The following is a 12,322-nucleotide window of genomic DNA, read 5'->3' as shown; positions in this document are numbered from 1 at the left end:
ATTTCATCACTGAAATCAGAGACATTATTTAAATAGCTTTGAATTTGAGCCCAGTCTCTGTTCTTTGCCATATTTGAGAATATTCTGTTAGCTACACTTAGAAAATGTAACCTCACTATCACTGCTACCACTGTTATCACCACCACCAAAACCAACAAATCATTATATATTGGTATTTTGAATAATCTGAACAAGATTAGATTTTAAAAATAATCGTAAAGAGATGACTTTTTTTCTGACGTTTGAAACAGTAAAAGCACTTAATCATTATAAGTTTTCTCTTAAAATACTTCACTTATTTAAGAGCTCTCTTTCCCAGTTTTGACCTTTTTGTTTTCTATGTGCTTTTCTTCTGTTTTATTGTCTTATTTCATATTTCTCTTTTCTTTTATTCTTCCTTTTTGTTTTTGGATGTGAAAAATTTCCCCTCCACTATTCTCATGTGATATAGTCTGGTTCCTTTCCAATTTTTAAATATTTTTCCACTTTTTCTTACTTGTCTGACATCTTATGATACAATTTTTCTGTCTTTTCTTTCGTTTGTTCTTTATGGGTTTTGAATGGAAATGAAAGAAAGTGAATCACAGCATTTTGCTGACTGTAGATCAGTTGTTTTCACTTTGCTATCAATTAGAACCCAAAGAACCAGTCAGAGCGGTGTGGGATAGCAATATGTGATGGGCAGTCTTTCCAATCATGAAAAACAGCTCAATGCAACTAAACCAAACCAAACAATAACTTTTCCCCTCTTCTCAAAAATCTAATATTGAAATAAAGTGTTTGATGCAGTTGTTAGAAATCCATTGAATATGGATAAGACACAGGCTAAATTTGGAAATCTGATATACTTTATTGTCATCATGATAATCTTTTATAACTGTCTGACCCCACATTATTTTTTTTAATACCAAATTCTTTTTTTACCATCTTAACCTGTGATTTATATTTACTGACTTTAACAATACCAAACGATAATAAGCTTTTAAAAGTCATTTTATTGGTAGGATTTAGAATTAAGTCTTAATTGCCCCTAATCCACTAATTGATTATGTATATGTGAGTGTGCATGTGGAGGGGGAGGGGCATATTACTAAATTTGCCCACTGCAGTTGCTGAGGTTGAATTTTGAGCAATTGGTTGAACTATCTGGTCCCGTTGCGTCCGAAGGGCCTGTTACTTAGAATATTTGGACACTGATTTGGTGTATTGCTTGGTGCTTATCCTTTGACTGATTGGCCCATAAAACCTTGTATACTTGGACCCTGAGGTTAAAATTATTGGTTGGGAGGTGAGATTTGGGGTATAAAACTATTACAAGTCCTTACCCTTTATCTTGCCATTTTTGTCCCAAATACTTCAGAACTCCCCCTTCCAGACCTCTAGACCTGTGACGGTCGCTTCAAGTCAATCAGAGGGAAAAATGGTATGAGTGATATAAATAATCATTTCTTCTGATAAGATAAATGCTTGGCCTGTTGTATCATGCTGCCATTCTCCTGGGCTACAATGGATAATCCCCAGCTTGATGTACATCTAGTTGTTATTACCTACATGGTCAGGCCTTGACATGTGCTCCTGCTTCTGATGCTCACACGTCTAGGTCTTCATGAGCTATCTGACTTCTGGGGTTTACATACCTCAATTTGGAGTAATGAGATGGCTTTCTGTTTACATCCCTTTGTGGCATACATTCAGATTTAAGTGTTAGGTCTCATTGATGAACTGGTTTATCTCAACTTAAAAAAGGAAAAAAGACGTTATGTCAGCAGCATAGTCACATGGTAAGTATAGTTGTCTGGAGGATCTTTTGCAGTTGACAGCAGTTATTCCTGCTGTCTAGTGATCATAAGACTATTATCACAAAAGTTTAGAAGTGCCATGAGAATGTATAGTGACTGCAAATATTCTAATGATTACGGTAATGATCATGCCAGTGACGTCCGCTCTAGTGGTTATGTGCAATGCATACCTAGTTTTGTAACACTTAATAACTCCTTTGGCCATTACAGTATTAACCAAATGCTATTAATTGCACTTAGAATCAGAACTGGGATCATGCATGGGCTCCTGAGTTCCAATTTTTGGCTTAAAGCTTTAGCATCAAATTGCGTGATGAATGCATGTAAAAGTGTCCTTTTCACTGTGCTTGGAGTAACCCCAAATGCCAGGAATCAAAGACCTGTATCCCAAATCAAACCAGTTGGGTCAAAGCATGTTTCTGTAGTGTTGTAAATAATATCTTTATTTAGACAAAGGTGTTACCTTATGTCTCATCTTATTATGTGGGAAATGGGACTTTGGAACAGCGACATTAAAATGGAGATTGTTCATACTGTGGTTTGAAATGAAATGGTTTCCCTTCCCTGGTCTAAATGACTCAGAAATTCAAACATAGAGTCTGGCTGTGTGGGAAATCCTTAATCTAGTTTTTTCTAAGCCAGCCATGACTTTAGCTCCAAAATATAGGAAAATCACTTTAATGAGGTCAAGGTTAAATTCAGCATCACAATATAACTCTTCGTTGAATTTTAGCCATACAGACACTTCCCATGTGAAATTGAAAACGGTTCACCAGAATTGGGAACTGAAATTTGTAAGTTCATCACATGGCCACTGGCTACCTGTGATCACCCAGTTGTAAAAGATGACTTACAAATTATTGTTGAAGCTTTTCTTGATGCCATCCTTCTTTCCTCCAAATTCATGTTTCTGCCTTTTGGTAATTTCTCTAGCCATGTAATGGTAACTCTTACAACTGTTTATTTATGGAGGAAGCATCTGGCCAAAAGTGGAATTACTGCATCCAAACTTTGGAACATTGTCGTTTTCTCTGTTTTCTGAAATCTGTTGTCCTGTAGACTGTCCTGGCCCTGATTTAGTTAATACCTCCCTATTCTCACAACCGCCCCACTTTAGAAGGGATTACCCCCTCCCCATTCAGACCCATTGGTTTCATCTCCTCCCACCTTCTAAGTTGTCCCACATTCTGTTTTAACTTTCTTTTCTTTCTTTATTTACGTCCATTACAGCCAGATCTCTATGGCTCACAGATGTGCCCAGGGAAGCTCCCAGAGGTGCGTCACAGGCCCAAAAGAAGCTTGCATCAAAGTGCTTCTTTGAGATGTCATAGCACTGCAGCAGCAGGTTCATGTGTGTGCAGTAGAGTTGTTGCTTGGCTTATCTCACTTTTTTTGTTGTCATTCCCAAACTCTGGAGGCCCACGTCACACATTGTTTTGCCGAGACTTCATAGGACAAAGCCACGTAAATTGTGTCTAGATGCACTTCAGGAATAGTGTGTCTGTTTCTCGCTCCAAGTTGCTCTTGGAGGTTGGATAATTATGAAATGGGGGCGTCCATAGGCCGAACATGTAGGAAAGGATGCAAAGCTCACCTCCCAGTGTAATCTTTGCAATTCTCCTTGGTTAGAGTGCCAAGTACTCCCTCCTCTCTGCTCTAAATGCTTTGGATGATTGCAAATTTTCACAAGGCTTTGGCTTGGTTGCCACAGTCCCCAGGTTCTATGTGGCCAGTGAATGAAGCAGGGAGGAGGGGATAGAGGGAGGAGAGGAGAAAGCTGCAGGGAAAATACCCAAAGCAGCCTTGACTATTTAGCACTCCTGTGGTTATTGCTCTGCCATGATTCTGTTTTCATCTCCTCTCAATCCCTCTTTATACTAAAGTTCTAGGCCCCCCAAAAATTGCATTTGATAATCACAAAATATGAACTGACCAAGGGTGAGGCTTTCCTTTTATTCTAAGAGATATTCTGATTACAACATGCTCAGAAACAGCTTATGTTATTCTAGACATATAAATCCTATTGATCCGAACTATACTATGCTGTGCACAAATTTAGAGAAGTCTTGCTATGTCTGCCCTGAGTCGCCAGAAAAAAATAAGCTAAGCTGTAAACATCATTTCATGGATGAGCAGAGTTAATATGGAGGTGATTTTCATGCGCTTTTTTTTTTCTATCACAGTCATACTCCCACCCACCCTTTTTAAGTTGGATCCTAGTTTTACCTATGTGTTTTAATTAGAGAAGAGAATGATTGCATTATTAAGTTACTAACTTTAAATCTAGAGTGTAACTTCAGTTTCCCAAGTGTAATCCTACAGGTAGCATGGGCTTCTTGGTGAAGAACTTTACTGGAACATGAAAATGCAGCTGCCGAATGTTCTGAGCTGCCATTCTTTCCCTTTGGTTGTCCACAGGGAATTCCTGAGCAATGGGCACGATTACTCCAAACCTCCAACATAACAAAGCTGGAACAGAAGAAAAACCCCCAAGCTGTCCTAGATGTTCTCAAATTCTATGATTCCAAAGAAACAGTCAACAACCAGAAATACATGAGCTTTACATCAGGAGGTAAGAATAAATCTAAGATATCAAAAAGTAAAGGAGAAAGAATTCCCTGGTGGTCCAGAGGTTAGGACTCCACGTTTTCATTGACATGGACCTGGGTTCGATCCCTGGTTGGAGAACTAAGATGCTACAAACTGTGCAACACATCCAAAACAAACAAAAAATTGAAGTCATTTCAGTCTCAGAAATTCAGGATTAGAACAGAATGCCTGGAGGGCATTTGAAGACAGTTCAAGCTCCTTTTCCAAATGACTTCAACATAAGTTAGCCAGAGGATAAGTTGGAAGTTGAAGTTGATGTTAGGAAATTTATGGTATTGGAGTGATTTTAGAGCTCAAACAAGGGAATTGTCCAGTGAAGTAGTAGTTGTCAGTTTGAATCAGCAATCACAATTGTTGTTTTGACTCTTCACTGGCATGAAGACACTCAAGTCACTTAGGATCAGGCCTTGTGATGTGTTCATGAAATAAGAGGTGTCTGGATCAAACCCTGGTCTCTTGAAATTTATTTTTTTTATCTCTTTGATCATTGAATTGCACCATGATGAAACAGCACAAATTTTATGGTTGCTGGATTATTTTGATCAGACCTCAAAATTAGACTTACAAAAAAGACATATGTCTTGGTATTTATAAGAGATCAAAATGGCTGTGTTCCTCCTGCCTTATTTCAGCTTCATTTGCTAGCATGTGACCTGGCCTTTGATACGTTGATGTCCAAATTTGTACGATAAACAACTGGGTTGCATCTCTAAAGCAATTTATTATTTTACATCTAAAGGAAGAAGAAAATACTATCATTACAGCTCCAGCTAAAAAATGCCCCTCCCTCTTGGCATTGGTTTTAATACATAGGGCAGATTTGCAGAATTTACTCTTTATTCCATGTTGCAAAATCACTTCAGTCGTGTCTGACTCTGTGTGACCCCATAGACGGCAACCCACCAGGCTCCCTGGTCCCTGGAATTCTCCAGGCAAGAACACTGGAGTGGGTTGCCATTTCCTTCTCCAATGCATGAAAGTGAAAAGTGAAAGTAAAGTCGCTTAGTCATGTCCAACCCTTAGCGACTCCATGGACTGCAGCCCACCAGGCTTCTCCGTCCATGGGATTTTCCAAGCAAGAGTACTGGAGTGGGGTGCCATTGCCTTATTCCATGTTGCCACTGCTTTTTAACCATTTTTATGTGTCGAATTTTCCCAGCTTACAAAGATGAGATCCTGAAAACTAGGTTAGAACTCAACAGTATCTGAGCTACTGCTGTATTCTGAAACTCACCATGTGTTTTCTTGATGCTCTCATGTTGTGACTAATAGCATAGGAAGGGGAGGGAAGGAGCAGAAGGGGAAGAGAAAGCAGGGTGGAAGGAAGGAAAGAAAGGGAAGGAAGGAGGGGAAGAGGGAAGGAGGAAGCTGAGGAAAAATTCTGAATATAGATGAGTAGAGTCATACCAGTCAGAAGTAGGTAGTCTCAGCATTGCTCAGTATAGGTGCAGTTCACTGGAGGCCTTCATTAAAACCTATAAAATGGGGTGGCGAGAATATGGTGATGATGCAAGGGTGTGAACTATTTTAACAAAAAATGTCATTTGTCATGATATCTATTTAATACTGAATTGACAATTTTCCTTCTGGTCAAACACATGCGGTTTTTTAGAGCATAGTCTCTCAATGAGGCAGTCTTTATAAAACAAAGGTAATATCTTTATCTTCACTTTTCAGATAAAAGCGCACACGGATACATAGCAGCCCATCCTTCGGTAAGTGAAAAATTGAAAATGGTCTTGTATGATTGGTATTTCTGGTGGTCCAACAGAATATAATTGTGCAAGACTAGTTTTTAAATACACATAGAGTCTTTAAAAAATAGTTTAAGAGGTATAATTTAGAATGATAAAATTCACCCTTTTAAAGTGTACAGTTTGATGAGTTTTAGTAAATGTATATACCTATGCCACCATCACCATAATCCAATTTTCGAACATTTTCATCACCCCAATAAGGTCTCCTAAGTCTGCCTAGAGTTAACCCCATCCACCCCACCCTAGCCCTAGGGCATCACTAATCTGATTTTATGGATTTGTCATTTTGGACATTTCACATAAATGAAATAATATAGTATATGACCTTTGGGGATTGACTTTTCTCACTCAGCATATGACCCAATTAAGTAAGTCTTATCACTGTCTCCATTTTACAGATGAGATTCAGAGAGGTGAAATAACTTGTCTAAGGCCATACCACTACATCTTTTGGTATCACCTGTTCCAACACACTGAGATGAAGTGGGGAGGGGAAAACTAAAAGTCCCATAGATAGTTTCATCAGAGAAGTGACTGGAAAATAAGAAACTTAGCTCAAGGGCCTTGAAAGTGCTATAGTATCTGAAAGAATACTCATACAGAGAAAATCGTCTTAGACAAGGCTTCTCTTTGTATGAGTTTCATTTTGAAAACCTGATAGAAATAATTTCCTGCCTTGTCTGCTTCCTTAAGAGTGAAATATTATAATTAGCATTAGTGAAAGTTTCCTAACTGCTTATTCAGAGTCATGGATAATCAAGCTAATTCTTCCTTTTATAAAGGACAAATGCTGGCCTGCTTTGATGTCACCCTGGGCAGTCAGTGTGACAGCAGTAAATCATCACTGGTGAAAAGTAAAGACTCTCAAATAATATGGCAGTTCCTCAAAAATTTAGAAGAAAATTACCACATGAATCAGCAGTTCCACTTCGGGATATATACCCAGAAGAACTGAAAGGGGAGTCTTGAGTAGATATTTATACACTCATATTTATAGCAGCAATGTTCACAGTAACCAGAATGTGGAAGCAATCCAAGTGTCCCTCAACAGATGAATGAATAAACATTGTGGTATATCCTTACAATGGGTTATTAATCAAACTTAAAAAGGAAGGACATCCTTACATATGCTACAACATGGATGAACCTCTAGGACATTATGCTAAGTGAAACTATCCAGTCACAGAAAGAAAAATACCATGATTCTGCCTATATATAAGGTGCCTAAAGTAGTCAGTATCATAGATACAGAAAGTGGTTGCTGGGTGAGGTAGAAATGGGGTGTTGTTTAATGGGTACAGAGTTTCAGTGATGAAAAGAATTCGGGGGATGGATAGCAGTGATGGATGCACAGCAATGTGAATATACGTAACTCTCCTGCACTGTACACTTAAAAATGGTAAATTTTATGTTATGTCTATTTTATCACAACTAAAGAGAAAACTTAAAAGAATAAAGGCTCTGGACATAAGTGTTTGGTCTTTTCCTCCACTTACAAGCGGAGGCCACTTTGGGAAAGTGGCTTGATTTCTGTGACCCTCTCTTTCCTCAGCCTTAACTGGGAATACTAACAATACTTGCTTCCTAAAACATGTGTGACTATTGAATATGATAATGCATATAATATACTTCATACATTTCCTAGCACCTACTACATCTTCATTAAATGTAAGCTACTACTGCTGCTGCTTTTAGATGGCAACGAGGATGAAAACTCATTCTCTCCACACGTGAGACTTGCATGAGGCCCTGGTACTGGTGCCTTAGCACAGAATTCTCACAACAGAGCAGAAGGTAGCCCTCCTGTTCTCACTGCTCATTGCCCTCCTGCTGCTTCTTTGCTATGACAGCTTCCTGGACTCCATTGAAAACAGCACATGAAGGAAGATGCTAACAAAGTGGGAAAGACAAATGCCAACCTTCCATCATCAACACATATTTTACCTCCCTTGATTTAATTACTGTCATTATTGTGCAATTCAAGATAGATATGTTGACAAATAGTTGTTATCTCTTTAGGGAGGTCAGTTATTTTGAACACCAACTTCCTAGGATGGTCCATTGGCCTTCTTTTTAGCTTGCTTCTATTGGCTTTACTTGTAGAACTAAAACTAAATCTATATAATGTTCAAAATATTCCATCAGATCAGGACAGAAACTGATGAATTCACTGTTGGAGTTAAGAACAACTGGATATTACAAGTGCCTCCTTGTCAAAACTAGGAAATTTAGAGCTCAGTCAAGTAAGGGAAGAGAAGTATGAACATAAAGAAGCACAGTACCATATGGATCACGTTATACACCATAAAATATTTCCATTTTCTATGAGAATTCAAAGAAAGGAGCTACCTTTTATCTGGGGAGGAATAAAGGAAGCAGGCCCTTTTCAAGGGCTTAAGCTCAGTGCCTAGTACAAAATATGCACTTGGCACATATTTTGAATGTTGAATTAGAAAAATGCTTCATAGAAAAGGTGGAATTTGAACTCGATCCTAAAGTTCAGATGCGTTTGGATCTGTGAAGATACAGAAGGGTATTCTTGGCAAAGGGAAAGCATGATAAAGGGCAGGGTAGTGAAGAGAGCAAGGGGACAATGGGGTATGAGTTTGAATGAAGACTGAGATGCAAGAAAAGGAATCATAGGAGTTCAGCTTTGAAAGGTTGGAGCCAAATCATAGAAGCCCTTAAACAGTATTCTAAGGAATCTGGTCTAAGTAAGTGTACAGGGGGAAGCCCTTGAAGTTTTGTGGAGCAAGAGAGTTAAGTTATTAAAGCTTATGAAGGGTGATTTGATCACACATGTTCACAAGGAATTAAGGACAGAAGGTAAGACTGGATGAAGGGAGACCGACCGGAGAGATATTGCAGGCATCCAAGGCCAGAGGTGATGTGGGCCTACGTGAGACAGTGGCAATGGGAATGGAGATTAGATTTAAATTCCAGAGATATCCAGGTCACTAATTAGATGTTGGAGGAAAGGTTGAGGTCAAAGATACTTGCAGGTTTTCCATGATATGTGGGTGGCCAAAAAGATGAGAACATTATCTTCCAGGAGGTGCATATTTCTGTAAGAAGATGCTGAGTTTCCCATCAGGCAACTTGAGTTCAAAGGGCTGGCCAGATTCCCAGATGGAGACAATTGATTAAACTACCTGACTAAGGGTGGGTTTCTATTGATCAGATGAACTAAATTTGGAATCTTAAGGTCACGTTGGATCACTTCTTTGGGACTCAGTAACTTAGAACTGGGGAATTGCACTTTATGTACTTTTTATGATTTTAGGGGAAGATTGTACTTCACACTGCTTGTGCTTTTGTTGCATTAGAAACACTTCCAGTAGACCTAGCTATCCTATAGGATGTGACTTCATGGGATTGACTACGCCTTCTAGACATAGCCTGAATTGTTTACAAGTTTCAGCATCTTCTAGTAGCCTGGATGGGAATCAAAATAGAAACAATGTTGTAGTCACTAAATGTGTTAAACTAATGGCTATATAATTAATATGGAGTTAATGATGCCTCCCATTGTTGTAGGAATCTGATTTGCTTCTCACCCATCACAGCTTCTTTGGTATTAGTGTTATTAAACACTAAATACTGTTCAGGGACCTACTGTTCAATCTGAGGCTATTTTGACATTTGTGTATATTTATTGTACTATCAGGGCTTCCCAGGTGGCACTAGTGGTAAAGAGCCTGTCTGCCAATGCAGGAGACACAAGAGATGCGGGCTTGATCCCTGGGTCAGGAAGATTCCCTGGAGGAGGGCATGGCAACCCACTCCAGTACTCTTGCCTGGAGAATCCCATGGATAGAGGAGCCTGGAGGGCTATAGGTCATAGGGTCCCAGAGAGTCAGACACAACTGAAGTGACAGCGTGCACACATACACATTTATGCCATATCCAGATGCATGCTCTTACCCTTAGGCACAAAATAGCCCTTTTCTTGTTGATAAACTGTCAGCAGTCAACACAATGATAACCTGCCTGATACAAATTCAAGGCTTTATTACCAATTAATTTGATTTTTACAATATATTCATTGATTTAAAAAACATTAAAACTTGAAAATGTTACATGAATAGTTCACTGTTTGTGAGCTCAGTGGAAAATGAAAGGAATTTAAAAAATCTCATGGTGCTTAAATCCTGACCTGAATTTATCTCTGAGTGTGGGCAGGTCCAGGCCACCAAACTGCAGACAGTTCTGCTGACGTGTAAAAGATGAAATTCCCTCCTATCCCTACGTGCTTAAATATCTTATCTCCCTTTTCTCATTTCTGAAGAAAAACAATGAATAGTTAATACCTGGTCTTTGTTTTTATCCTAAGAGTACAAAAACAGCATCAGAGCCTCCTTTGGCTCCTCCCGTGTCTGAAGAAGAAGATGAAGAAGAGGAAGAAGAAGAAGATGACAATGAGCCCCCACCAGTCATTGCACCAAGACCAGAGCATACAAAATCAGTAAGTCCCAAGTGACTGTTTCCAAATAATTCAACAGATGTCCTTTGAAACAATCCTGGAGTTCAAAACTAGTTGATGGCCCAGTATCTATTGAGCATCTGTTTTCCCAGAACTAGAATGAGTGAGTGAAAGTCGCTCAGTCGTGTCCAGCTCTTTGAGACCCCATGGACTATACAGTCCATGAAATTCTCCAGGCCAGAATACTGGAGTGGGTAGCCTTTACCTTCTCCAGGGGATCTTCTCAACCCAGGAATCAAATCCAGGTTTCCTGCAATGATAGTTCAGTTGGTAAAGAATCTGCTGTGATGCAGGAGATCCTGGTTCGATTCCAGGGTCAGGAAGATCCCCTGGAGAAGGGATAGGCTACCCACTCTGTTATTCTTGGGCTTCCCTTGTGGCTCAGCTGGTAAAGAACTAGAATATAAGATACAAACTTGGTTGGGGCTACTGTTTGAAGATACAGATTAACACATGACAGTGAGAGAATAATACCAAACAATATACAAATAAGTGCTAAATTTTGAAACCATGGCAGAAGTTAAGCTAGAGAATGAAATTCATGGGAATCATGTAGGAACTATTGCATCAGCAGAGGAACCAAGACCGCAATTAGCACAGCGTGTTTGGGGACCTCAAAAGACTATTGCCTGAGAGCTTTCAAGGGCAGTATACTTGAAGCTATGTAAAGTTCTTTTTTTGAAAGAAATCAGTTGTCTTTAAAAGCTTATTAGAGGCTGAGGGACAGGGTGGAGGGAGGGATGAATAGGTGGCACACAGAGTTTTAGGGCAGAGAAAATATTCTGTATGCTGCCATAAGGATGGATGCATGTCATTACGTTGTTTAGTCACTCAGTCGTGTCCAACTCTTTTGCATCCCCATGGACTGTAGGCTTCCAGGCTCCTCTGTGGGATTTTCCAGGCAAGAGTACTGGAGTGGGTTGCCATTTCCTTCTCCAGGGGATCCTTCTGGCCCAGGGACTGAACCTGTGTCTCCTGCACTAGCAGGTGAATTCTTTCCACTGAGCCACCAGGGAAGCCCACATGTCATTATATACTCGTCTAAACCCATAGAATGTACAACACTAAGAGTGAACCATATGGTGGTTGAATTGAAAGTGATGAAAAATAGGGCACTTGAATATCATAATTCTATTGATCCAGTCTGTGTGTGGCCAAAAATGTAATAGCCCAATGCTACCTTTATTATAGTTTGCTCTTCTAGTTCCTCCTGCTTGACTTCTGTAGGTAAAAACTGTTCAGTAAATACCTCTACAGAAATTGATACTCCTGGAGGCTGCCAGCTCATATACAAGATGATGGGATACAGAGAAGGCATTTCTGGAAAGAAAGAATCAAGGGGGAAGGTCAAACATAAATTTTGAGAATTAGAAGAGAGATAGCAAGTATGCTGCTGCTGCTGCTGCTGCTGCTGCTAAGTTGCTTCAATCGTATCCAACTCTGTGCGACCCCATAGACGGCCTCGTACCAGGCTTCCCCCCAACACCCCGTCCCTGGGATTCTCCAGGCAAGAACACTGGAGTGGGTTGCCATTTCCATCTCCAATGCAGGAAAGTGAAAAGTGAAAGTGAAGTCGCTCAGTCATGTCCGACTCTTAGTGACCTCATGGACTGCAGCCCACCAGGCTCCTCTGCCTATGGGATTTTCCAGGCAAGAGTACTGGAGTGGGGTGC

General features: G+C 39.8%; 1 protein-coding gene across 7 annotated transcripts in view; it reads left to right on the top strand.

The window, feature by feature from the left end:
* The window catches only part of PAK3 (p21 (RAC1) activated kinase 3), a 121,470-nt gene that overhangs the window by 53,422 nt on the left and 55,726 nt on the right, over positions 1-12,322 (top strand). For all 7 annotated transcript variants that reach the window (XM_070290908.1, XM_070290911.1, XM_070290909.1 and 4 more), the window contains 3 exons: positions 4,218-4,371; positions 6,087-6,124; positions 10,500-10,631. In XM_070290908.1, coding sequence (XP_070147009.1) covers positions 4,218-4,371; positions 6,087-6,124; positions 10,500-10,631 — 324 coding nt within the window. The remainder of the gene's footprint in view (positions 1-4,217; positions 4,372-6,086; positions 6,125-10,499; positions 10,632-12,322) is intronic.

This window comes from Ovis canadensis, chromosome X (genome assembly GCF_042477335.2).
Source record: "Ovis canadensis isolate MfBH-ARS-UI-01 breed Bighorn chromosome X, ARS-UI_OviCan_v2, whole genome shotgun sequence".
Lineage (NCBI taxonomy): Eukaryota > Metazoa > Chordata > Mammalia > Artiodactyla > Bovidae > Ovis > Ovis canadensis.
This window is presented reverse-complemented; position numbering and strand designations above follow the sequence as displayed.